This window comes from Phaenicophaeus curvirostris, chromosome 22 (assembly GCF_032191515.1).
Source record: "Phaenicophaeus curvirostris isolate KB17595 chromosome 22, BPBGC_Pcur_1.0, whole genome shotgun sequence".
In the NCBI taxonomy this organism is placed as follows: domain Eukaryota; kingdom Metazoa; phylum Chordata; class Aves; order Cuculiformes; family Cuculidae; genus Phaenicophaeus; species Phaenicophaeus curvirostris.
Genome location: NC_091413.1, coordinates 5663104 through 5688664, shown reverse-complemented (window position 1 = coordinate 5688664; position 25561 = coordinate 5663104). Strand labels below are relative to the sequence as shown.

The 25561-nt window shown below is 39.0% G+C and overlaps 1 protein-coding gene across 3 annotated transcripts; it reads right to left on the bottom strand.

Moving 5' to 3' along the window:
- Window positions 1–484: 484 nt before the first annotated feature.
- Window positions 485–23062, bottom strand: PDPN (podoplanin). 3 transcript variants are annotated; one of them, XM_069874999.1, is made up of 6 exons: window positions 22700–23062; window positions 12176–12261; window positions 11449–11581; window positions 9796–9831; window positions 9309–9420; window positions 485–632 (listed from the first exon to the last, which is right to left on the bottom strand). In XM_069874999.1, exons 1-6 carry the CDS (start codon window positions 22767–22769, stop codon window positions 605–607), a joined length of 465 nt encoding a protein of 154 aa, XP_069731100.1. In that variant the 5' UTR covers window positions 22770–23062; the 3' UTR covers window positions 485–604. The 3 variants fall into 3 exon arrangements, with proteins under 3 accessions (XP_069731100.1, XP_069731101.1, XP_069731103.1); XM_069875000.1 differs by lacking the exon at window positions 485–632 and adding an exon at window positions 7538–8756; XM_069875002.1 differs by lacking the exon at window positions 485–632 and adding an exon at window positions 7538–8756 and having other exon boundaries at window positions 9315–9420; window positions 22700–23060.
- Window positions 23063–25561: the final 2499 nt, after the last annotated feature.

The window sequence follows — 25561 nt, the reverse complement described above, 5'->3', positions numbered from 1 at the left end:
TTTAATTTTATAAGCAAGGTAGAGTAATTACATCTGTGTGAGTTTTTAGGCTATTTTAAGAAAAAAGCAAAGCTGCCATGTTACAGCCTTATACCTATAACAGAAAAAACCAAAAACATAGCACAAAATACATACCACAGCAGCTTGAATACAAATCTTCCTACCTTCAAGATCGTTAAGTTTTTCAGAAAGCATCACAAATAACAAGTTATAACTTTCTGCTAATTAACATTGTTATAGTTCTAGAAAAAGTTTCAAAAAGAGCTCCAAACACTCCCATTTGAAAAAATAAACTAGCCTATTACCTTCTTTAATTTCTGCCCTCTATTCTGAAAGCATTGTTACTAAGAGTAAACCAGGCAGGGCAGGTATCAACAAGCTAACCCACAAACAAACAGAACTAACTACAAAACACTGATATTTTAATCTTCCTTTGAGTTTATTCATTTTATTTTATGTTTATAACTTTATTTCTACAGTACCAATGCTTACTTCCTCATTTAAAGCTGAAAGGAGTGAAGGCTTTTGATCAACTACTAGTGCTGCTTCTCTGTTCCTTCCTGGTCAAGGCTGTAGTGGCTCTTCAGAGGCTCAATTTGAAGATTCACCCTGCTGCTGGTTGGAGGATGTCCCTATAAAAGACATGGTGGAAGCTTATATTTACTTTTAGTTGCAGATTAGAGTGTGAAGGTAAGGGGTTTTTTTAGTGAGCTGTCTCTCTTTTGTTTTTGCAGATTTTGTTTGGTTTGGCATAGTGATAAGGTGGGAAGGTATAGCTGGGATTATGTTCTTGGTTTATATTTGGCTTAACTGAAGGTTATACAAAGATTTTTTAATGTGCTTTAGTATTAAGTGTTTATTCTTGAACAATGTTTTAGTGGATGGGGTTCTAGACGTTAAATTTTTATACTTCCTCAAACATCTAATTTCCGTCCTTAATATTTAAAAATAAACTGTTAAGTCAGCATGAAATTCTTTATAGCTGAATAATAATTTATGAAGACTGTTTAGCTGTTGCTCTTAATGGCTATTACTTAATTTATTGATGGCTTTTTGTTGTACTTTTATATTGTAGGTGAAGAAGGGACTCTTAAAAAGCTGGAGCTCTGGACTAAGTAGAAAGTCTTCTCAGGTAGCTCATTCAGCTGTTTGCTTTTGTGTATTTAATCGCTACTAATACAGGTTATAATTTTATGCTATCAAAAGCTAATACTTTCAAAAAAGTTCTGGTCAAATTCATAGGTCCTTGGAAGGTTTATTTGATAAGTGGTAGAAGAATTTTGAATGCTAAGACAAACCATATTATATTTTTAGTGGGTTAATAAGACTAAGCGCAACTGTTACATTGAGTGCAAACAGAATCTAAATGTTTAAAGAGTTTGCTGTTTGGTAACGCAGGATAGGCTTTTAGGTTGGTCGGTAATTTAAAATGTTAGCTCATTTTTTCACTCAAAGTCCTTAGAGAAGAAAACTGCAAAAGTTGTTCAATATCTGTATAAAATGTACCTCTTATGTGTATGACTGCAAAAACGGAGAGAAAACTCGTCTAGCGCTGTTAGTTTCTCAGTAATTTCGGTAACTAACAGTTGCAATGTTACTATCAGCATGCCCTGTGTGTAGCGCTGGTCTCTCCACAGGTATTCCAAAGCCATTTACTCAACTATGTCAGCTATCTGGTGGTAAATGTGCTGTTGCATCTGTATTGTATTTATTTCCATTCTTACACAAATCGGTGCATAGTCCCTTCTAGGATTGGTATTTGCAATTTTTAGTTAAAAACATTCCCCAAGACCTTTAAAGGAATAACTTCTAACCAAAAAAGTCCTTTAAAACTGTGTCACTACTGTATATATATATATGAGCTTTTATTTAGTACTGTACAGTGTAGTGTTTCTGTTTGTTTGCAGCAGATTCTTTTTCTTTCCAGAATTCAGAGTGACAGAAGTAATATGAAGGAAAGATAAAGCTTGGAAGAAAAGGGAGAGGAAAAAGGTAGGGTACTTCTGCCTGCTAGAAGTCTTATCAAAAGCTTCCAATATACTGCACTGAGTCAATAATAAATTCATAATAAAAATATGTTTGACAGCAAACCTATTATCTATGTTCTAGATCTCCTTCAGGTAAAGGTGAGAATGCCTGTGATGAATACTAGCTTGTGGGTGGAATAATAAGTACTAACCTGACAAAGTTAGTATAGGAATAGAACAAACAACCACACAAGGGATCCAAATAAGACACAGTGGAAATGTAACAGTAGCTGTGTCAAATGCTTGGTTAATCTGTTTAAGTGTATCCTTGAATAATATGTTAATTTTGTGATAATGAATCATTTAGAAAATATACACTTTGCTTTTGGAATTCCTTGAAGTAACTTGAGTGTTGTTGTTAAGCTGTCTAATAGTTACACTGATCTGTTTAGGTGATCTATTGATCTATCTAGGACTCTTTAAACCAAAAGAGGCAGTAAAATTGCTTCATAGAATCTTTGTATTTTTCATGCTGTGACTTGTAATGGATTATATTCTATGATTATTGTCACAAACATCTGCTACCTTTTGAGACTCAAGAATAAGGAGTAATGTGCTATCCATAAACAAACTTCCAACTTCTAGCAGCTCGATCAGTAAAAAACATTTGAGGAGCTGTATAGGTGGTGGAGGCACAATCTGAAAATATCTGTAACTGCTTTTCTTTGGAGCATTTTAAAAATAAACTCTGGCTTGATGGCTAGGGAGGCAATATATAACAATCTGAAGCTTTTCTATTTTATTTACCATTGTCTGTTTTTCTCGTAAAAAAAGCCTTCAGTAATTCTTGCCACTAGCTGGTGCTAGGGTACAGTTTACTGAGCATGCAGCCATCATGCCTCTGCATTATTAGCCTGTGGTGAGAAGTCTTTCATCTTAGTGTTCTGCTTGTGTATTTCTTTATATGTTGCTTCTTGTCAAGTATATCAAATCCTAAGTCCTTCTTGCTGAGTTCTTCTGCATGAAACTCAAGCATGCTTTACCTTCTCAGATACTGCTATTACTTTCCACTCAGTCAATCAAGCATGGCTGTTGTGGAAGTAAGCTAATTATTAATCATGACAAAATGAGCTAGAAAAATCCATTAGGAAAGCTGTTTTCAAGGAGTAACCTCATAATTAGGAGTTAAACATTTCTTAAGTTCAGCAGTTCTAGGTTTTAATGAACAGATGGCAGGGTTTGCCTCTCTGTGAGTTGTGGCTAATAACAATGTATGTTTTCATAATCTCATTAATGTTTTGTCTCTTTGAAAGAGACAGATCTTAGTGCCAGGACTAGTTTCTTTGGACTAAGGCCAGCTCTAGATCACAGAGGTAACTTTATGCAGTGTCTCACAGTATGCAAGTTCTTTCACTGCTTTACTAATAAAGCAAAGGCTGCCTGTTGAATTAAGCTATATTTTATTACACAACTTATCTTTAAGGGCTATTTGGGTCAAAATCTCTTGTACCATCAATTTCTAAAGCTATGTCAAAGTTGTGGGAAGTGGAGTTTTCTTAATTCTCTGTGTAAACAGTTTATTTAGGTGTAGGCAGGAAAACAAGAGTTCTGCAAATGACTGTCACTTCTCAGAAAATTGCATCAATGCTAAGTGCACAGGAGAGGACATTCCTTTAAGAAAGAAGCTGGCATGTGTTATGTTATGCGTAGTTATTACTGCAAGTTGTTACAGCCTCTTCCTGCATTACCTTCTAAACCTGGTTAATACCAGTGTTGCTGTACCATTTCAGAAGAAAAATACTCCAGTTCTAAATTTGATGAAAAGCACAAAGATTCAAGTTTATTTAGTGAACTGCATAGTAATTAATGATGCCTTCAGAAAGATCAGCTATGAAAAATTACTTCTTTGCCTTTTAATTTTGCTAAGGGGTAGATTTAGCAATGGGGAGAAGTGCAAAAGTATTTGCTGTCAACTTAATCTTTTTTGACTAAAAAGCAGCTTTTCATTTGCGAAGAAGCACATTGTGGGGTTTTATATAACTGTAAGCACAAAGAAGCTATGTTGCTGATGTGCATCTTGAGGCATATTACAGGAAGAATGCATTTGATTGTGGTCTGTACTTCATGTCAAAATCTGGAAGATACTCGGCAGAAATCATCAAAGCCATCTGGTTTTCTAATGGCCTGTAGCTACTGCATTGAGAGGAGCTTGCAATGAATAAAATTCTGGTCTGACAGAACCAGCACGTGGCTCAGTAGCTCGTATCTGGAGAAGCTCAGCAGCTCTTATCTGGAGAAGCTCATCCTCTCTGACAGTATGGTTAAGTCTTGGTGCAGTTTGCTAGAAGTTACAGTGGACTCTGTAGAAACCTTTCAGAAGCCTATTTTTTTTGAAAGCTATGTTCTCATTGAACCAAATTAGTGAGCTTGATTTGAAATCTCTTATGAATTTCTAGCTTGTTAAGGAAAAAGTAAGCTTAAAAAAAATAAATCTTTTTAGAAGAATCTGTCTGTGTATACTTACTGATTCAATGGACTTGCTCTAGAGGGAGGATCTGACTTTGAGTGCTTTGAGGAGCAATACTTTTCTACCCTTCTGTCCCAGTCAGTATTCATTTATCTGTAAAACTTGTTTATTTATTTCAGATTGGATAAAACTTGCAGTGGTTTAAGGGAATGCCCTTATCCATTGAAGAACCTATTTCAAACGGTTTTAAGGGTTATTCTGGAAAATAATAGCTTGGCCATATCCAAGGGTGTTTAAGTGAACTTCAAGCCTTAATGTTTTGTACTTTGTGGAGTCTTGACAGCATTAAAAAATAAGGTTGTCTGTTCAGTAGAACATTCTAATGTTGCAAGAGCAGCCCAGGATGAAGTGAGTGGTTCCTCATCCTTGTATTTGTGCTGTGGGATCCCAGAGAACACTTGAGAACTGTGATTCTATGATAACCTGAAGCGTAGGTCAGGGAAAGGTCCAGTTTGATGACCTAGAGCCACTGTATGCCTGACTCTGAACAGATGGTGGTTTTGAGAGAAACTTCTAACCTGTCAGAACAAAACACATTTAAGATATTTTCTTTTCCCCTTATGCAAGTTATCTGAATATTGATGTGGCTTAGCATCTGGGATCACCCCCACAGGTGCATAAGCCCATTGTTTCATTTTAGCTCAATCTGGAAATGTAGATGAAAGCTAATTTTTAGTGAAAACAATGATTTGCAGTTCTCTACTTTTCCTACTCCTTCCACTTTTCACTCTTTTTGTGGATATTGCTGTTTATGGTTCAGTTTTGAACTCTTAAAATCGATCGTCCTTGCCAGTTGCTTTCTGGAAACAGAATGCAACCTTGAAAATGCATGGAATGTGCAGCACTCCTTGCCTGCTGAGACACTTGCCAGTTTAGCATTTACCAGAGTCTGAAAATCTGACTTCTCCAGCCTGGAACAAGCTACATGATTGAATGGGGATCCTTGTGTTGCAGTCCAACTGTTTGCTGCAGAGCAGGGGGAGCTGTGGGTTTGGTCTGGTGCCTAAATCCACAAGGCCTGGACAAAGACACATGGCTAGCGTGATGCTGGGTTTGTTTATACATAAATGCCTCCATGCTGCAGCTGTGCAAAACATACAAAGCACTAATTCAGACAGCTTATTATGGCACCTAGTGTCAGGTTACAGAAGGTAATGGTGTCTATGTATCCAGCAGTAGTTGTCTAAGAAATCTAGATGCTGACAAATTGAGAATCATTAATACCTTAGGTTAAAAAAAGCTGCCTGGAAAAGGATAGGTATGGTTAATTGAATATCTAATTATGTAGATAAGTACAAATAGATATAACAATAGTATTCAGGTGTGGTCTAGGCCAGTTATGACTTAAGCTTATATGGCAGTGCTTCCGTAGTGTCTACATTGCAAAACTTCAGATGGTGGAGAAATTTTTAGATGGAATAGTTTATTATCGAAAACAGAGGCTACTTCTGACCTGAGAGATCTTGGTAGATACAGCAGGTTGCTTACCTGTCCTTTGTTGCCATTGTATATTAAAGAATGGTAAGGTTCATGTTGCCATAAAACATAATGGGAGACATTTTGTTTGAACTAATATGAAGCTGTGACAAGACTGATGCTTAAAGGTTCTTGGGTTGGTGGCTTTCCCTCTACCTTTGGTTATAACCATTGACAAGTCGCTCGATCTGTGTATCGCACTCTCCTAGGCTGGAGGTAGCGCTTGCTCTCCTGAATCATATGGTGGCTTGAGATGATGGAACCCAAGAACTTTACACAAAGTGTTGAAGTGCAGGTTATATTTAGTTTCTAATGAAAGAACATGTGACTAAGATACTCGCAATAACATACTGCGGGTGCTCTTAAATTGGTGAGTAATTACATTTAAAAGCAATTGCTGCATATTTTAATTGGTATTTAGCTATCAATGAACACTTTTAAAATATATGAGTAGCTTGAGATCTCCGTAATTCTTCTGGTTTATTCTTAATTATTGATGGTTTACTTGAATTTTTCTGACACTTCCTGTTCTTAGTGAAAACAGGCCTTAGAAGAATTCCTTTAAGGCTTGCTGTGCTGATGCCTAGAAGTATTATAAATATTGATGCATCAAGCCGTTGCTTTCAGTGGGCTGCTGCTGTGTATCTTCCCCACAGACACAAATACAAGAGGACAACTATGTCACTAAAAAATATAGACATCTGGCATCCTCACAGGAAGCCTGGTGCCTGCTTGTCTGTTGGGGAGAGCCACATTCATGATTCAAAGCCAAGCTGCAGAAGGGAACATTGCTGTTACTAACTATAAAGGAATGAATGTGATCAGGAGTAAGGACTTTAAGTTAAAAGCAAGTGTTGATATATTGAATGCTGTTCCCTATGTGTACAAATCAAACCTGGCCAGCTGGTGAAAGTATGGAGCTGTTGTTTCCTGATGTGTTCTCATGCATAGGAAGTCTCCTGACCTTGGGCATTGATTTCGCCAGCAAATATACTAATCATTCATCACAACTTACAGAAGTATTTGCCCTAGGACAATATGCTGTTTGACTTCTTGCAAGGCAGAAAAGATCCCATCTTCCACATAAATTCTACCAAAACCCACACAGCTAGTGTTCAACCTACCTTTGAAGTCCTGAACTAGGAATGGGAAGCTAGATAACTTGACTCAGTGAAAGCTCACCCACAGAACACTGCAGTGGTTTGCATATGGAATATGCCCTCTGCACAGATTTTTAGTCTATACTTCTAGCACGTACTAAACTTATAAAAGGGAATTAAAAATTCTTCAGTTCTTCATAAAAACATAAAAAAATGAGGGAGCTTTTCACAAAGAAGCCATTGTTTCTTGACGCTTGCTTGATGCTGGTTGGGATGTTCTACAGTTGATATTTGTAGACAGCAAGGCAGTGTGAATAATCAGAATATTAAATGTATTGGTGTTGCAGCAGTTGCTGTTTCTTCATGTTGGCAGAATAGTGTTTTGTGTTGATGATGGTCTCATTTGTCAGTGTCAAATGAGTCTGTTGTAGGCACTGCACTGACAAGACAACAAAATAACTTAAAACTGAGGGAAATATAAAATACTTTATAAGTTTTTTAAAGTAAATAAAGAACAATTATTGTAAAATAAGACAATTTACATTGCTTTTATTTCCAAAGCTTGGATTGGTATGATAGTTCATGGCACATGAAAGAAACAGATCTAGGTAAATTGATGGTTTAACAATTATTGACCATAAGGATTATCATCATTTTTACACCAAACATGATGCATTGCAGCCACTTGATGTACAAAGCCTTTGCTCTGAGCTATGTGCAGTCGGGTACTGCTGCACTAAATGTGCCATAGAAAAGCTGTGGAGTCCAGAGGTGCATTATACCTCATTAACGTATTCTGATCTAGCATTAAACACATTCTCAAATAAGCCAAGCATTCAGTTAGAAAATAAGACAGTTACAAAGAAATAAAAATGTTAAAACGCTAATTTAAAAGCTTCTACATGTCAGCTCTAAAGCGTGCTGTGTAACTGGTTAAAGTGACCCATCAAAACTGGGTATTTTCCAAGCACCCTTTAATTCAGGATGTGTATTTCAATTCCTGCATGTCTCTGCAACAAGAGAGGACAGGAAATTCCTGGTGCGACAGTCGGATGAGCAAGCTTTCAGTTGGTAGGTCAGTTCCAGCTGGGCCTACCACATTTTGCCACGTAATAACATAAGTATTAAAAGCAGAATATCTGTATCAATAGTGGAAAGATTTTAGCTTCCAATATCCAGTATTTTCTAAATTTGTAAATAATTGGTTCTCTCTGAAGCTAATTCCTCCTCTTTGATACATCATGTGGTAGATAAACATGTTAAAAGCGCTTAACCAGCCCAAAACACTTTGATTCTGGGTATGTTTTTTGAAGAAATGCATAAAATTTAATGTGAAATAATTTTTGGTAGCATTTGAAAACCAAGCTAGCGTATATTACCTGCAAATCACATTGCAGATCTAAATCTTACTGCTGCTGGGTTTTTTCTTACTGCCATAACACTTCTTTCTTCCAGTAAACTCGTGGTTAGTAAAAAGTCTGAGACGTTCATACTCTGTAGTGGCGGCAGGGGTAAATCTTTAGAGTTGTGTGGGATCACCATAGATCTAGAGTGCTTTGATCATATTTTCCATGGATCATCTTCTCACACCAAAACAGGAATAGTCTTTAGTTCTAATAAAATAAGAAGCACTTGTATTCTCTGGCATAGAATGGCATGGTTGCTTGGTTCAACTGTTCTCAGGGCCTGTAAAACAAATAAACAGGCATTTTCTTCTTGTTCACAGTTACCCAAGCACATTTGTTATGTGATCTTTTATTCCTCCCTCTGTTTGTCTCCTCTATCACTGCTTTATTTCTCTCTGCAGTTCATATTTTGCTTTCTCCTAATGCTGGGCAAATAGTATTTGTTAAATGTAGGCTGGTTTTCTTACTACTTTGGAGTTTGTCAAGCACTTCAGATTAGCATGGCACCACTTAATCTTGTTGGTACCAAAACAGCTTCCACAAATGTTATCCAGCACTTCCAGAAGTTGGTCCTGTAATGCTTTGCAGTGACTTTTACCTCTGCATGATAATAAAACTCCAGGCACCTAATGAATATTCTAACAGCATGCACTTTCCTGTGGGGGTTTAGATCACCCACATCTCATTGACAGCCCTTGCTGAGTCAATAGGCACTGTAGAAGTGAAAATAGGTTTGTTTGTCCAAACAGATGCATTAGAAATTTGCAAAGCGATTCCTGTGAACTTGCTCAGAAGATGATGCTTTGAAAAGCCTGATTAGCAATTTACTTACGAGTACCTGCCTGACATCTTCCTTACAACAGCAATGATTATTCCTGCGAGGATTCCAACTGCGACTATGATTCCGATAATTATTCCAACCAGTGCAATTGTTTCCAGACCACCTGAAAGAAGAAATTGGGCATATTAGCATGCTTCTCTCTAATACCATTGATAGGAGGCTACGGATAGAACTACCACTCTTCTGCTGCTTCCCACTACCTGGGGGAAGTGTCCTTATCTTGTCAACTCTGGAGTAGGTTTGGGAAGTTCAGCAGGCTCGGTGGCCTGTAGGTGGGCAAACGTGCCTTTGGGCTGGGGGGTTCTGTGTGGATGTGGCTGTGGGGACAGTAATCGGGTGAACCGGAGGAGCAGGGAGCAGGCAGTGTCTCCCTCCAAAATGTTTATTAAAGAATAGCATGGACACAGTTAGTGGCTTCCAGGTGGGTATTGCCTGGCTGTTAAGTTCACCCTTGTCTTCATAATAAATTATTTAATACCTTTTTCAGTTTTCTCTGGTTCCTCGCTCAGTCCACCTGTAAAGCCAGAAAGAGAGTAATTACTTAATCCCTCTGCTTTATATAGGGTATTGCATCCCAATTTATAAATATATATCCAAGGAAGACTTTATCAACTATGTCACAATGGTTTGAGGGTTGTGTAATAGGCTGTTCTTCTGATTGGGCGTGAGAAAATTAAGAGCTTGATGAGTGCAAGGAGCTCTCTGAAGTAATAAAGAAATTAAAATCAAAGTGACTGATTATGGTATAATATATACTTGTGAAACTTAAGTCTGATCACGTTCAGATCAAAAAGTATATATCTGGTATAAAATAATTTTAATTAAGACAGAAATTGGGTTTTAATTGTCTGAGACAGTTTTATGCTGATGAAATTCTGCCTTGCTCTTGGTGCATTTGCTGAACTGTTCTTTGTCTATTTGTAAAAGCTTTTTGTCAGTTTAAAAGCTCCTCAAGTTTCTTAGGTAGATTTTTCTGTGTGTAAGATTGTATAAAATCTGATGAGTACACTTTTCTAATTCTTTGAATTTGTAGCTAGGTCCCGATTAGAAACATGAAACACAAATGCTACTTTTAATCCATCCGGAGTTATGTCATCCTGAATCTTTAGTGTATTCTTTAAGCAAAGTCTGAAAACTCTATCTAAAATTCAGATCTGCTAAACATTGCTTCTCTCATGCTGAGAATCTGCTGGCAACAGCTACTACTGTTCACATACATTGGAGAAAGCATTCTTCATTTATTTAGACACCATGCTAAACTTGCATTTAGTTTCCAGACCAGCTTTTGGATAACAAAAAGACCTTTTCTCATAATGGCTTATCTGACCATTTTTAAGCAATTCATTAAACTTAAGCCTGGTCATTGATGCTGTTGTATGACTGGAATATCTGAGCAGAAACTGATGCTTTTTCTCCAACTCTTTACAGGTATGCACAAGAGTAAACTACTAAGAACAATCCTGGTCCAAAAGAGGCCACATAGAGCGTGTTCCCAGTTATTTGTGCCCGTACATTCTCTGTACACGATCAGAGACAAGCTGCCTTGAAGACAGCTAAGCAGGCATCAGGTTAAGATGTCAGAATGCACTTTGTCAACCTTTTTCACCAGTCTGTTGTTCCATGCCTGCTGCATGGATGTGGGTGCAGTTTGATTTATATGTGCACAACGGTGATTTGTGTCTCTCCAGGGAAGCTAAGGCAGACAACTTGGCAGGAATCAAGAGGGCAGCCTTTGAGCCAATCGAGAGGTTGTAACGGTTACATTTTCTGCACTGAGAGTCTTTGAGCTGGTAAAAAATACCCCGGTGTTTTTCTGAAGAGCTGTTTGATTTCTGTTCAAATACTCTGAAAAGAAAGCAAAGGCTTCAGTTATTGCCTGCCGTGGGGGTAGAGCTGCCAGTGCACTGGTGAACAAAACTGTATAGCTGTTCCTTTTGTCAGCACATATCTCTCATGAAGTTAGTAGGATTATTTAGGAGTCATTTTAAGGTATCTTACTTTTCCCCTTCTAAAATCAGCACTGCTACCTTTGAGAACACCTTAAACTTGGTATTTGTATTTTCCAGCTAGTGTTTAGTAGGTGACAGTAGAACTGTAATATGATAAAATAGAAATGAAGGATTTTTTTTACCATCGACATTTTTTGTGTTAGCTTCGTAACCAGTAGAGTTATCACCATCTTCAGCTGGGACAATTGCACTTTCTGTGGTCATTAGCTGTCCAAACTCCAAGAGATTTGTTACACTTTGTAGTCCTGTGGGCAACTACAAGAATTGAGGAGAAAAAGAAGGAAAAGAAAGCCTCAGTACATTCCATCTGTGTGCATGAAATAGGCATTTAAATTTCCTGGTCTATCAAGTACCCTGTGGATGCTTTCTAGCAATCACCTGCCCTCTTTGACTTAGACAATGAGGAAAAAACTACAAAGCAAGCTGATTCGTCTTCCTTGCTAGATGCTGTCTGGATCAGATGACCTCTCAGCAGGACTCCGGGAGGTGTAGGAGAGAACTGCAGCATAACACAGACCTGCCTTTTTCATTGTGGTGTTATTTATACAGTAGTTCACCAGTTTTGTTTCACTGAGAGATATTGAATTAAAAGAGGCAAATGGCAGTGAATAAGCAAGTTATCAACGCTTTTTGCAGTACAGAAGAACTGCCACAACCGCTTTCAACTCAGTTGCCTTCAACCTGACTGCTTGCACAGCAAAAACATTGGCATTAGTTGTTCTTTTCTGTTAGAAGTCAAGGTTATTCCTTATAATTTATAGTGATTATTCAAAATCTAAACCGCAAGACAAGACGAGGAATATGAGATCAAAGTAACCTAAAGGAACTATTATTTAGAATGAGACTCACCAGGGTTGGTAGTTCTTCGAAGTCTGTGTCATTTCTGTCTCTGAAATCTATTGTTGTGCTTTCTTCTCCTTCTAGAACTGAGCTTGCTGAATAAAATTTTAGAAAATAAGTTAGAATTTTATTTGGTAGCCATGTGTTTGGGCTACTTTGGCATCTGAATTTTGTAAAACATGAGATCTATGTAGTGTTCAGTCTCCCTGACCCTGAGCACTTAGGTTTGCAAAATCCTTGGTATTAACTTAGAATTCTGCCGCACTCTGGTACAAAGCTGTAGGACAAAGAGCTTAAGGGCATGTCACTTAATCATGGCACCTTCTTGAAATATACTGATTACTGTGCACTCTGTCCAAGAAAAGGTTCCTCCCCCCAGGCAGCTGCAACTACCCATGATTTCAATTTAAGCTTTAGCTTATGTATCTGGATAAATTCCTTCAGGCATCTTCAAATTTCTAAAGTCAGAGCTTTCTCCCATCATAGATTGATCTGGTTGGAAAAGACCTTTGAGACCATGAAGGCCAAGCATACCTGTCCACTACTAAACCATATCATGAGCACCCTGTCTACCAGTCTTTTAAACCCCTCCAGGGATGATGACTCCACCACTTCCCTGGGCACCCTCTTCCAGTGCCCAAGAACCCTTTTGGTGAAGAAATTTTTCCCAATGTCTAATCTGCACCTCCACTGGTGAGGGGGGAAGCTCTGTCAGCTGTGATCTTTATTTTTGGAATTGTCACTAACAGTCATGGGTGTAGCTATAGTTTGGAAAACGTTCCTACACAATTATATTCAAAGATTTGTCTAAAGTTGCAAACCTTACTTTTGCTATAAGGTGAGGTTTTATAGGTAACAGTTCAAGGTCTCCTCTTCTCCTCTAGACCCGTTTGTCGTCTGTGCTCTTTGGGTATAACAGACACTTAAGTTTTGGCTCACACAATACTTTTTCTTTACAAATGGAACCAGACTTTATCAGTAGGAAAAATGAGATGCAACAAGACAGAAGATCTGGATATGTGAAGATAATTGGCAGTATTGGGAAAATGTTGAAAACATAAGTATTGTTTGATTAAGCTTCCTGCTGATTCATAGAACTCAGACCATACATGGTCTGGTGTTAATGCAGTGTGCTATCTCTTGGGAGTTTCTAATTCACTGTGATTTGAAAGCTCCGTGAGGCTGCTTGTTATGCTGTTGCCTGGGGCTTGAGAGTTCTGCTAATTCCAGATACCAGGGTTTAAATTTAATCAAAAAGCTAATAATAGACATTGTCCTGAGCAAAAACTTCAGGCAAAAAAAACCCTAAAACTTCTGGAATATTCTTTCCTGGATTCAGATTTTGCATCCAACTTGTTCTGATTGCCGAAACAAATCTTTGGACAAAAAATTCTACTTTCAAATCCAATTTATAGTGTTTCAGTGTAACACCGAGCTATTGCTAGGAGATACTGCAGTGGTGACTGAAGGATGTGGCAAAGAGCCCTGTTCATTCTCTTCAAAATATGGAGAATTTTAGGGAAGTTGGAGAAAACCGTGGATGCCCTCCCATCATTTGCCTGTGATGTGTGTAAGGTAACAGTCAGCTCCTAACAGGTTAATTATGAAAATAACACCTAATCCTTTCTCTTTCTGCAAGACATTCTGATACCTCTGTGATTTGGTAAACAGTAAGTGGTAGATGGGGAGTGCTGTGCAGTGATCCCTTTAAGGGAAGAGGACAGCTATTCACATGAGTTATTTAAAAATGGATTCATTGTACTGTTTGAATATTTCATGTAAGAGAAATATTCATGACCTGTTTGGTTTATTAAGTCTCAACACTGCTTCTATTAATTTCACCTGGTTTTTAGTGACCTAAAAACTCCTCTGCATTTGAAGTTAGACTATTTCTTAATTGCAAGACTAGTTCCAAATAATAAGACTATTTATTATGTAAGACTTTAATAATCCTAAATGCACCCTACTAGTGTTCTATAGGATATAGAGACAAATAAGCAGGATTTTTCTTCTGTGACTGAAATTAGAATGAATGGGTGTTTTGCTTGATATCAAAAGTGAAAAAAGAAGAGAATCACTTTGGGTCAGCTGTTCATGTACCACTTGAAAATTATTTTTCTTTAATTATGAATTCCATTTAACTTTTGTTCATTTTTAACTGCCTCTTTTAAAATAAAAATACTACTTCAGATGGAAAAGCCAATATTTAATTTTGAAATTAGTTAAAACCAGCACCCTAGCACTTTAAAGGAAACTTTTCATACAGAGGATGAATGATTTGATGTGGGAAAAGAACCTCTGTGTGTTTGAAGCTCTCATTTGAATTCTACTGGAAACTTGCAAATATTTTTCCTTGCTGCCAAAACTCATTTTTGAACCAAACAAAAAATGTTTCATCCGTCTCTAGCAATGTAAGGCTAAGAGCTTGGTCCTGTTGCCGAGAGGCTAAACACCAATCTAAACTTAGATTTCTAATTCCATGTTTGCTCAAGTAAATAGACTTTTATATTTTTATACCTTTATAAGCCTGAGTACAGATACACTTTCTATTTAAGAGCCAAAAGGATGTGCAAGCCGTACTTCAGGCACTAACAGATGAAGAAAGTATATTCATATTATGCCAACATGAGGTCTAATATAGTGGCTAATTAAGCCAGCCTGTCTCCTAAATTTCACCTTATAATCCAAGGAAAGACTAGAATAGGCCAGGGTTAATCATATTTATAAGTTAGATGGTAATAATATTTTTTGGTCATTTTTGATGGAAGTACCTCATGTGAGCATCCCTGAAAGTGTTCTTTTGAGGCAACATAGAGGGGTTTGACTTCCAGGTGTGTTGTTTGAGCCACCTTCTAAATGTCAGGACTTTTTAAGATGTGACACTGCTTTATAGTATTTATTTTTTGCTTATACAGTAATGTCTTTAAAGTACAATATTGGGGTTATGCTATATAAGTGTTAAATGTAAAGGAAGAAATAGCAATAGAGCTCAACAACATGAATTGTGTAGGGCTAAGTTTACCTCGTATTCTAGTTGGAACTGGAAAAACATCCTTTATGCACTAGTTGCAAAATAAGCACAGAGGAAAAAAACCAAGTAGAAAGTGGTACAAGTTTTGTATGTTAACAGCAAGCAGCTTATTAAGAGAAGCTCTTATACCATGGCACGGCAATAGTGTTCAGCTGTGAAGAGTTAACTGATAGTGAAGGCAAGAACAGATCAACATCACAGAACAAAGGTGTAGAGGACTAGTGAATGTCACAGAGAAATATTAAATGATTACTCTTTGTGTGGTAACGTTATTGCGGGTTCTTGGCCGTGAGTGGACGTAGAGAGTCTATTTCTGTGCATTTGCCCTCTGTGCACAGTGATTGACAAAAGGAGGTGGCCCAGATCAATCTTGCCTAATTTTAGGTTCTTAATAAAGGTGCCTAAATGAGGTGTCTGCTTGCCCTTATCTTCTTTTATAGTCTGTAGGGAAAGATAAATACTTCTAGAAGGCAATTCGGCTCACTTGAGATTTGGGTCATCCTTGGTACTGCTGCCTTCCCAAAATTGTAAGTGGAAAGGAGACTCATACAGGCAAATTATCAGTGTACCGTGTTTGTAGGAAGAAATGTTTGATACTAGATGACTTTTTGTCAAAGTAAAAAATATTGAAATGAAATGGAGAGCAACTATTGGACTTAACTTCTTTCCCTGTACCCAGTAGAAGGTGCATGCAGCGCTGACATCGGAGAATGTCAATGGGATATAAGGGTAGGTGTGCTTCAGGCATTTATTTTCGTCTGATGTGGGCCAAGTGTAGCAAGAGCCACAGGGTTAAGTAGTGCTTCTGCATATGCTCTTAATTCTGTCTTAGAGGAGGATGTAAATAAAAACAGTGCTAGAATTGTCTCCAATCAGCATGGTGGCCTCTTCTGTTTGCCCCTATATGTTGCTGCAGATGTGAATTAATCATTGCATCTCTTTCTGCCAGAGTTCCAGCTGGGTGCGTTTCAGTTCAAAGTCCCCCGCCACTATCAGGCTGCAACTTCGCACACCAGGAGAAAATGCGATGTCTTTGAAAGTTTAATATTGCTTTGAAAACATCCCGTGGTTAAGCATCCCATGACCCACTTAAGGGAGGATGAGCTCACTACTCCTTGTTATGGACAGAGTGACAGTTTACTAGAAAAACCTCTTAGGGCTGTTTTCAAAGCACAGTGGTTGTGTTGGAAAGAAGAGTGAGTTGTAAAACTGTTCATTACCATTTCTTTCAGGTATCTCCAAAGCCAACAAAGATACTTTTGAAGATGAAAAATGCTGTAGGATCTTGTTTCTTTCCTAACAGTCTGAATAAATATGGACACTAGTGGGCAAAGGCAGTTGTAAGCCTGTATTTTAGCTTACTCCTTGAAATAGGAAGCCCTCAAAGTAGAATGAGTTTCCATCTCCGTGATAAGGAACCAGTAGGTAAAAATGGTGAACCTGAAATGGTTCCCATCAGCAAGAACTGAAATAATCTTTATTGCTCGTCGCCCCTCTGCTGCTCTTTAAAAAAAGCAAAGCATCTTCAGTTATTTTTAACAGCTAAAAGAATTAACTAGTAGGCTAACTGTCCAACAAAAGCTTTGGTCTTATTCAAGTTTATTTTTATCTATATCTTATCAATTATTTCATCCTTTCCAGCTGTGTTACGTAGGTGCTTAGTAGAATGCTGCTCTAGAAGAGCAAGGGGAAGAATTTAGTGGGATGGATGGGTCACTTGGGAGATATCACTCTCTTGTTGGAGATTTTGCTGAGCTGACCATCTGGAGTTGTCTGATGTTTTTCAGTATCTGCTTCCTGAACAGTTACAGACCAAGTAGTGTTGTCTGAAGGACTCTGCATGTACATCTGTGTTAGCCGTCCTGGTTTGGCCATACTTTACTCAGCATTTATGTCCTGATACAGGAATTCCCTTTCTGAGGAAGCAACCTTTGCTCAGAATGAGCAGAGCGAGTCTTAAAGTCAGTATTTCGTTATTGGAATCTCATTCTGTTGTTGTTCATTGAAGACTTATAGTCATTGTGGGGGAAGTTTTAACAAAAATGTATGATTTGTTGAAGTATCTGCATTTTAATACATGATGTCTCAGCAGCAGCTCTGTAGTTTCAAATATAATTTTGTCTGTTATTTGGCTTCATCCTCAATTTAAACGTATTCCACAGTCAGGTCCAAAACCTACCTCATGAGCTATTTTTCTCTGAAAGTAGTTTTCCATTATTTTTCTATAATTACTTAAGCGTCTTGGGGTATTTTAAAAAGGAAAACATCTAGTGTCTTTTTTTTAAATGGTTCAACACTGCCAAATCCAGGATACAAATCTTTTCTTTACTTTGAAAATTTGAGGTTTTGAAGACTATTATAGTGGATTCTGGGGCTTGCCTTCTGGCTTTTGAGCCTTTGGGCAGTTAAAATTTTCAGGAAAGGCAAGGAATTTTCATAATGTGAACTGAAATTCTCATTTGTACTCGTGGCTCCTGCAAAATTCCTGCCGTCTGTGAAATCCGTAGCCTGTTTGGGGCCACAGCACTGGCATTTTCTTTCTGTTAATTCTTTCTGGAAGTCAGAGTAATACATCATGCCATGATAAAAAGTGCCTTGGCATGTGTTGAACTGTCTAGGTTTTTTGTTCAGGAGGAAGTACGTACTGTCTGTCTAAACCCTGAAATGCTTATGCAGTTTCCTTGTACAAAAACTGACAACTTTGCTTTATATAAGTGAAGGAAGCTGAATGAGAAAATGCTGTGAACATTGGAAAGCGTCTGCCAGTTGTGAACTTTGGAAATTATCTGCCAGTTGAAAAATGGCTGTGATGCACAAGGAAGGATTTAGCTCAGCCTTATTTAGAGTGTGACTGACTTTGCTCAGGTATTCCATGGAGCTCATGATGACAACATTCTGCTGAATTGTCAGAAGCATTTCCTTTGGTCGCCCCACCCGACTGCAGATGGTTCCTATTGCTGCAGCTGGCTTGGCCAAAGGAACAAAACCAGAGCTTGCATCTACTGTGCCAAGTGCCAGAGCTCAGCTGCTTCTGAAGAAAATCCTATCTCTTCTGAATGTTACGATATTCTACATTGCCCATATAATAGGATACCCACAGAAAAGCAAAACAATCTATGTAGAGAAATAACTGCACTTCAAGTTAGTAATGGTTGGACTCGATGATCCGGTGGGTCTCTTCCAACCTGGTTATTCTATGATCCTATGAAGTGCTTGCTATGTGTATATGACCCACAGCCAAAGATACGATGCAAAGCCACAGGAGGAAAAGGTGGTAATTCACTGAGCTTTCTCTTATGCTTGATAAAGTCAACCACTGAGTTATAGACTTTGAGAAGGAAGAGACTATTTAAGTCATTATGGGATACTAATTTAAAATATTCCTTGCTGAGCTAGAAATGAGTCTTCTAAGGTTTATGCTTTTAATATCGCTGTTTCGATCTCTGACTTCTTGTCTGACCTCAGAGTTACTATCCTATGAATACGAATTAAAACCACTGACATCTGCTTCCCCGTGATCCTGTGGCAACTATCTGCATTCTTACTAGCAACTTCTTTGCTTTTTTTCTGAGCAGTAAGGGTTTTCCTGGGGCTACAAGATTGGAATTGTGATCAAGGTGTAAATCTCTTCCATCATTTTGTAGGTGCACCCAACCCTGCAGTGTCACAGTGGTGTGTTTATCACCGCATGCTGACAAGGAATGAGTGTTGGAGCTAAAACAAGGAGAAAAGTACAAAATATCATGTAATGATCAGCAGATTTTACGGGGTGTGCAGCAGCAAGCAGACTATATGTCTACAAATTTTGGGATACGTAAATGCAGACAAGGGGAATTAAGAAATGACCTCCAATACAGTAATAAACTAATCTTTTCCCTGAATCACTTCCTTCCCAAAACTCTGAGGCTGTTGCCGTATGCCCTTTCACAACTGCCTTGATGAAGGTTACTGACCCTTTGTATCTGCCATCAGAACTGTTTGCATGCTAAACACTAAGTGGAAGCTGGTTAGGCTTTTTATTTTGTTCGCACAATGATCTTTGGTTGGTGGCTTTATATTGCCACACCGCAAGCAAGATCCATTCAAATATGTTTAGTCTGACTTTCATTCTAACTAATAACAGACTAGCTAATACTTGGATGGGTTTCAGAGTCATAAAAGCATTTTAATGTGCAGTTGGAGTCAAGTGTGTCCCCTTTACAGATTTAGCAGCAGCTCATATACTACACAAGCCTTCCTAATAGTATGTGTTTGCTTGCAGTAGCATACAGAGCAGGACCGAGCCCTCACAAAGGATTATTCTGTTGCAATTTATGCTGGATGTAATCAACAAATAGAAAGATGGAAAAATATGAGCAAGTCCTAACAACATGAGAATGTACACAGCATCACAATTTGTTTCCTTCGAGAGTCTTCAGCCAGGCTTCTAGGCCAGTGAATTGGAAATAAATAGTAAATCTGTGACTTATTTTTCCCACCATACCTGTATGCCCAGTCGTACGTCTCTGAAATGCTGTGCAGCCAGTTGTGCACCACACACAGCTCTGAGCTTTGCAGCGTGATTTCTAACAGAGGGTACGGTCTGTGTGCACACCACTCCGAGACCCATTTAGAGGCTGCTGGTCTGCCGCATGGATCTGGCATGCAGGGAACAGGACCTGGCAACCCATCCTGTAGTCCCTGACCACATCCAGACAAAAAGCAAACAAAGAAACGTGCAACTGAGACAGACCATATGTTGGAGCTGGGCAAACAGTAGTCATTTCTGTGGTACACATGCATGTATGGCTTGCCTCAAATGACACAAGGAGGGAACACTGCATGCTTCTGTCGGAGCCCAAGAGCCTGCATGCTGTGGGTTATCCTTCCTTTAGTTTTTTTATCTACTAAAATGCTCTTTTATGTCTCTAGATTCCGAGATGCTTATTTTTCCAGATGAATTACAAGTACTAGAGCTGTGGTAAATGCATGGGTTCAGTGGAAACCGTTGAATTGCAGGAGCTGAGAATCTGGTGTCTCTGTCTACAGTTTTCGCTGCCTGAGTTAATGAAAGGTCTGCTTGTGAACATTTAAACAGGACAATTTCCTTTCCTTGTAAAGTTACACAGATTCAAAAACTAACTTTTTGAGATCTGGACGGGCGAGCCTTTCTGCTTTCACAATGAAGGGGTAAGGAAACTTTCTGCTGGTCTCTTAAATGAGACACTGCAAAATAGTCACTAATTTACAGACCTGCTGAGACCCAGTAGCAAGGCTTTCTCCTTGTGATGATTAAGTTTGGGTTATTGGACATGGAAAGCAAGATTCCGACCCTGGAGTTTGGGGATAAGCGGGGGTGGGATTTGCAAGTGCACTGATCATTCCTGATGCCTTCAGATGTGGGGTGAAAGGCTTTATCATACTTATTTAGTAGAAAACCGGCTCCTGTCTCATGTGACTGTTCATTTTGGTTGTTTATTTGCTACAAGCTGTTACACATTTTGATTTACAGAAGAGTTTAGAGTTGCCTGACTTCAATGTTCAGTTTTGTCACTGAACTAGTGAAAGAGTTGGGGTAATTTGAAAAAAATCCTTTCTTGTAATTATGAGAAATAGGATTTTTATGATTTTGAGATTTTGAAAAACTGAAAACTTAGCCCTTCATAGTTGACTGTAAACTTCAGTTTCCTTTCTTACCGTATAAATACTCTTCATCTGCATTATCCTGTCCCTGTGCTTACATCTAGTCCAAAGCAGATGAGAATAACATGACCTAGAATGAACCTGCTTAATTTTGAGACCTTGCATAAGGAGTTATAATCTCGTATTTGCCTCCAGGTAGGATCAGGCACGTGGACAGTTGATACAGCTCAAGTGACGTGTGGTTACTTGTTTAACAATCAATCATGTTAATTTTTGTTCATGTTATGTGACAAGCCAATAAATGATCTCCCCTGCAATGATAACTGTGACATGGGAAAGGCTTCATATTAGGAAATGTTGCCTCAGTAAGCAAATAATAAAGTAATAAAACAGAGGTAGAACCTTGCAAGCAGAGAATACTTTAGCATTTTTCTTTCTAATAGGGTTTCAGTCTGATTGTTGCTGGACGACTTTTCTCAGCTGAAAAATGCTTAAAAATTTCCCAAAAGCCTTAATATGAAAGACCTTTTCCTGTAATTCCAGTATCCTAGAAACCACTTGAGGTAATTCTATAAAATTGTGGTGGGGTTTGCCTCATTTTTAATGGCTTTAAACTTTAGTGCTTTTAATATTGATGGTTTTTTAGGGATAAGCTGGCCGGTGAGCCCTAAGAGCTTACCCAGAGAAAGCCTAGAAAGCAGTATTTGGGACTTGCCCAGTGTTTGTTGATTTTAGATTTTCTGTGAAATTTTGAACTCCAAAATTTCAGCCTCAAATTCTGACACGGGGAACACCAGGAATTCCTGCTAGAGGTTTCAAACCAATGACCACACAGACAGAATATTGATAGAGCTCCATTATTGCCCACAGAATGATACTGACTTGTCACCACACCAAAATCAGGTCCTGTTTTCAGGTAGGGTCCCCAGAATCAAGTCAGGCAAGGAGATTCATGCTTTGGAAGAGCAGTGAGTCAAGTTCCAGGTTATTGTTTTCAGAGCTCTAGGTTTTGGAACGTGTTCTGTGGCAAGAGTAGCTGCATTTCATCACTGTGAGCATGCTTTCTGTTTGCGCGTACATCAGGCACATTGCCTGATGGCCAGTCCGTTCGTAATGAGTCAGATACTACGTAGGCAGACTGAATCTGAATGTGACGTTCCTGGAATCATTCACTGATCAGGGTAATTCTGATTTACTGCTAATAAATCACTCCTCTACGTTTGCTCTAAAAAGGCTTGAACATCTGTTTTACCTGAAAATATATTTTGCATTTCCCTAATAAAAGTCAAAAGAAACACTTTACCAAATAAACTACTTCTGAGTAGACACAGAACACTTTTCACATGTATCTTGGGTAATACTTTTCCTATTTTAGTTTCTTTTGCTTGCATATAGTCCTTACGGCTAAGCAGAATATAGCAAAACCCTGGTAAGGCTCAAACTCTGGGCAATTATAATGTCTCTAAGAACAGAAGCTGAACTCTTAAATTGAAAGATTAATGAGTTAACTTCCATAATTTCCCCGCCTAAATGTCAAGTACAACTAAATGATTGCTTGCGGTCGTCTTTGCCTGTATTGCAGTGAAGCTGAAGGCGTTTCCAAGGGCTGTTGTAACACCTTCCCTGACTGCTTGCACTGTTCTCCTTGCCTGGCAGGCACAGAGAAAAGTTTTCTGACAGAGCAGAACTCAGCTCATATGAAAACTTCTGACATGTCCCTCTTGTGATTGCAGCCATAGAGGATGCCCTCTAGTAGCTTAAGAATGCAAAAGAAACCTTTATAAACAGAGCAGAGCAAGTATATTGCATGTGAGCAAGCAAAGAAACTGTTAAATTACAGGAAATGACTGGAAATAATTTTAACCAAAGTTTCTTCTTACCTTCTTCAGCAAGTGCTATGAAGGGCACGCTCCCGAGAACGAAGATGAAGAGTTGAACTTTAATAAACATCTTTGCTTAGAGAATAGCTTTCCAATCCTGAGACCAGATGGATTCCAACTCTGGTTGAGTTCTGAGGCAGATGAGAATTGAGATCACAAAGAAATCACTGCAAAAAACACTTCGATATTCCAAGTATTCCTTTAGCTGCTGTAGTCTAGAGGGGGAAGGCTTTCTGAGATGATCACTAGACAGCTAAATTAAACTGAGGGGAGTCAGCATTGTTTTCTTTAGCCAAGGGGTGGGCGCATGCCGAAGGTGGTCATCAAAGAGGAGCCAGGCCCGCCCTCCACACTCTGTTTGGTCCAAACTAAAATTGTGATCTCAGCCCAGGTTTAAAGTTACAGGAGCTGTTGTAGCTTTCAGAGGACTCTTATTTAGCAAAGGGGGAAAAAGGGTATTTGGGCAGAGCGAGATGGTTTTGGGAGCTCCCTCCCTTCTGTGAACTGTCCTTAAAAAATATTTAAGGAACAACACTAAAGGCATTTTTCCTGTTATTTCCAGCAGTGAACTGATGTTTTTTTACCTTTCAAAGTGAGCTCCTGTGTTTATCTGAGCAAGTTCGGTAGTGAATGTGCACTTAGGGATACTGAAATAGTTTTAGGTTAGGTTATTTAATTCTGCAGTAAATACTGTCTGAATTTTTCTGCATGTCTGTCTCTCACTTGTGTCCTTAAGTGACATCCTAGCTGTGCTCTAGCATTTATCTCTGCCCACAGGCTGGCCAGTCTCAGCGTGCTAATATTGTCCTACAGAGAGGATTTTTTCCTTTTCAAGTGTAACTGTTAGTAGTATGGCTGTATGATGGGCTGTACGGGTCTAATTGCTTCTTGTCTGTTTCTTTGCATCAGCATTGGGACACACACACGAGACAAGATTAATGCTCTGCCAATATCTCTAATGGTTACTCTGGGGAATAGTGGATGTTAGGGACTGGGGCTGAAGCAGGACTTAGAATCATAGCATAGTTTGGGTTGGAAGGGACCTTAAAACTCATCCAGTTCCAACCCCTCCACTCTCACAGTGAAGAAATTCTTCCTTACATCTAGTCTAAATCTGCTTCTCTCCAGTTTATACCCATTGCCCCTAGTCCGGTCACTACAAACAGTCCCTCCCCAGCTTTCTTGTAGCCCTTTCGGGTGCTGGAAGGTCACCATAACGTCTCATTGGAGCTTTGTCTTCTCCAGGCTGAACAACCCCAACTCTCTTAGCCTGTCCTCATATGGGAGATGCTCCAGCCCTCTGATCATCTTTGTAGCTTCCTCTGGACTTGAGGAACAGTGATTCATATTAATCCTGTTCTGATCTTCCCTTGTTTTGGGCAAGTACTAATCCACTGATTTACATATTTTGAGGAACGTGGTGAGTTTTGATCAGTGCTTACGTGAATGAAATGTGCCAGCATGCCACAGAGCTGAGAGGAGGGTGTATGTGACTATCTCCCTTGATTTCTGTGCCTTGAAGTCCTGCAGTGCTAGGACGTCAGGTTCTGAAGCATGGCAGCAGGAGCGCAGACTGTGTCCTTTCTGCTGGCAGTTGTGGAGGACGTAACCTCTGCAGAGGAGTGGGGCGAGTAGGGTGTTTTGCTCAGAGCATGGGAATCGGAGCCCTCATTAAGACCCCACAACGTTTTGTGCTGTAAAGCAAAGCAAAGCAAGTCCAAATGTAAGCAGTGATACTGTCACATAAGGAGGGCTGCAGATGGGCAGTGCAACACCTTCTGCAGGGCATCTCATCACTTCTGAAAGGGTTTGGTGCCAAAGGAATTTGTTAGCTACAGCTGTAAACTATGATGCTAGAATTGTCTTTGTACTGAAGATCTCTAGGAGAGCAGGATGAAAACAGTCAAGGCTAGTGCAAAGAAATAGGCAATACTGGCTTATTGTCTTTAGAAAACCAGTAAAATATTCTATATACTAATTTTCAGCATGTCTTGAATCTTGAAATCTGGGATTAAACTCAGCTCTTATCACAGTATCAAAGTGCAGCAAAGGGAAACAACTTTCCCTACAGATAAAAAGCAAGTTAGTGAAAAAGCTAGGAATGTCTAACTAATTGTCATCTTGGGATGAAGTTGTTCCTTAAGGACAACTATGGCAAGAACTTGCCTTCCAGTGAGGACGGCACATGGTTGAGTAAGGAGATAGGAGCCATTGCTGAGCCTTCTGATTTACACAATGGTTTCAGAAGAGCCAATATCCCCTTGGGAGAAGATATGGAGCCAGGGAGAAATGAGGGAGCAGTTTTCCTTTGAACTGGAGTTCACTGTATCATAATTCTATTAAGCCAATAGGGTTTTTTTAATATAACGGAGTTATTCTAAGGTTCTGATTTAACAATCTGCCTGCATTTAAGGCAGCACTTACTTAATGACGTGATCCATTTGTCTCAAAACAGAAACTAAGCATCTACCTCTCAGTATATGTCTTTGATCAGCAGTGGACTTGCGCATGTGCTCAAATGCTGTAAGGAAATGAAATTCAGGTTTCTACAGAGATGTTTTCATTTGGTCTCTTTTGTCGTGGGCATGTTTTGACGATTCCCACAAACTGCCAGGATATGAGTGCACGGGTCATCCTCTTGGCCAAGCAGCTCTGTGTGTTTTTAATCACAGGTTTAAGGGAGGAGGTAGAAAGGGTTTGGAGTGCAAGCAGGCCTTTTGTGTTTTCATTTCATAATCTGTTCTTTCCGTCTGACCGTTTCAGTCATTTGTACAGCCCTGTGAGAAACTTGGGCTGTCCCTGGTTCAATAAGAGCAAAGAATGCAAGGTAGCTGAGGGAGTAGAGAGATAGTGAGTGTATCC

Excerpts from the sequence above, each read along its gene's own strand:
- PDPN (XM_069874999.1), bottom strand. The coding sequence starts at position 22,769 with ATGTTTATTAAAGTTCAACTCTTCATCTTCGTTCTCGGGAGCGTGCCC. Across the intron at positions 11,582-12,175 it reads TCGAAGAACTACCAACCCTG|TTGCCCACAGGACTACAAAG; the intron begins GTGAGTCTCATT and ends CAATTCTTGTAG. Across the intron at positions 9,832-11,448 it reads TAACACAAAAAATGTCGATG|GTGGACTGAGCGAGGAACCA; the intron begins GTAAAAAAAATC and ends CTGGCTTTACAG.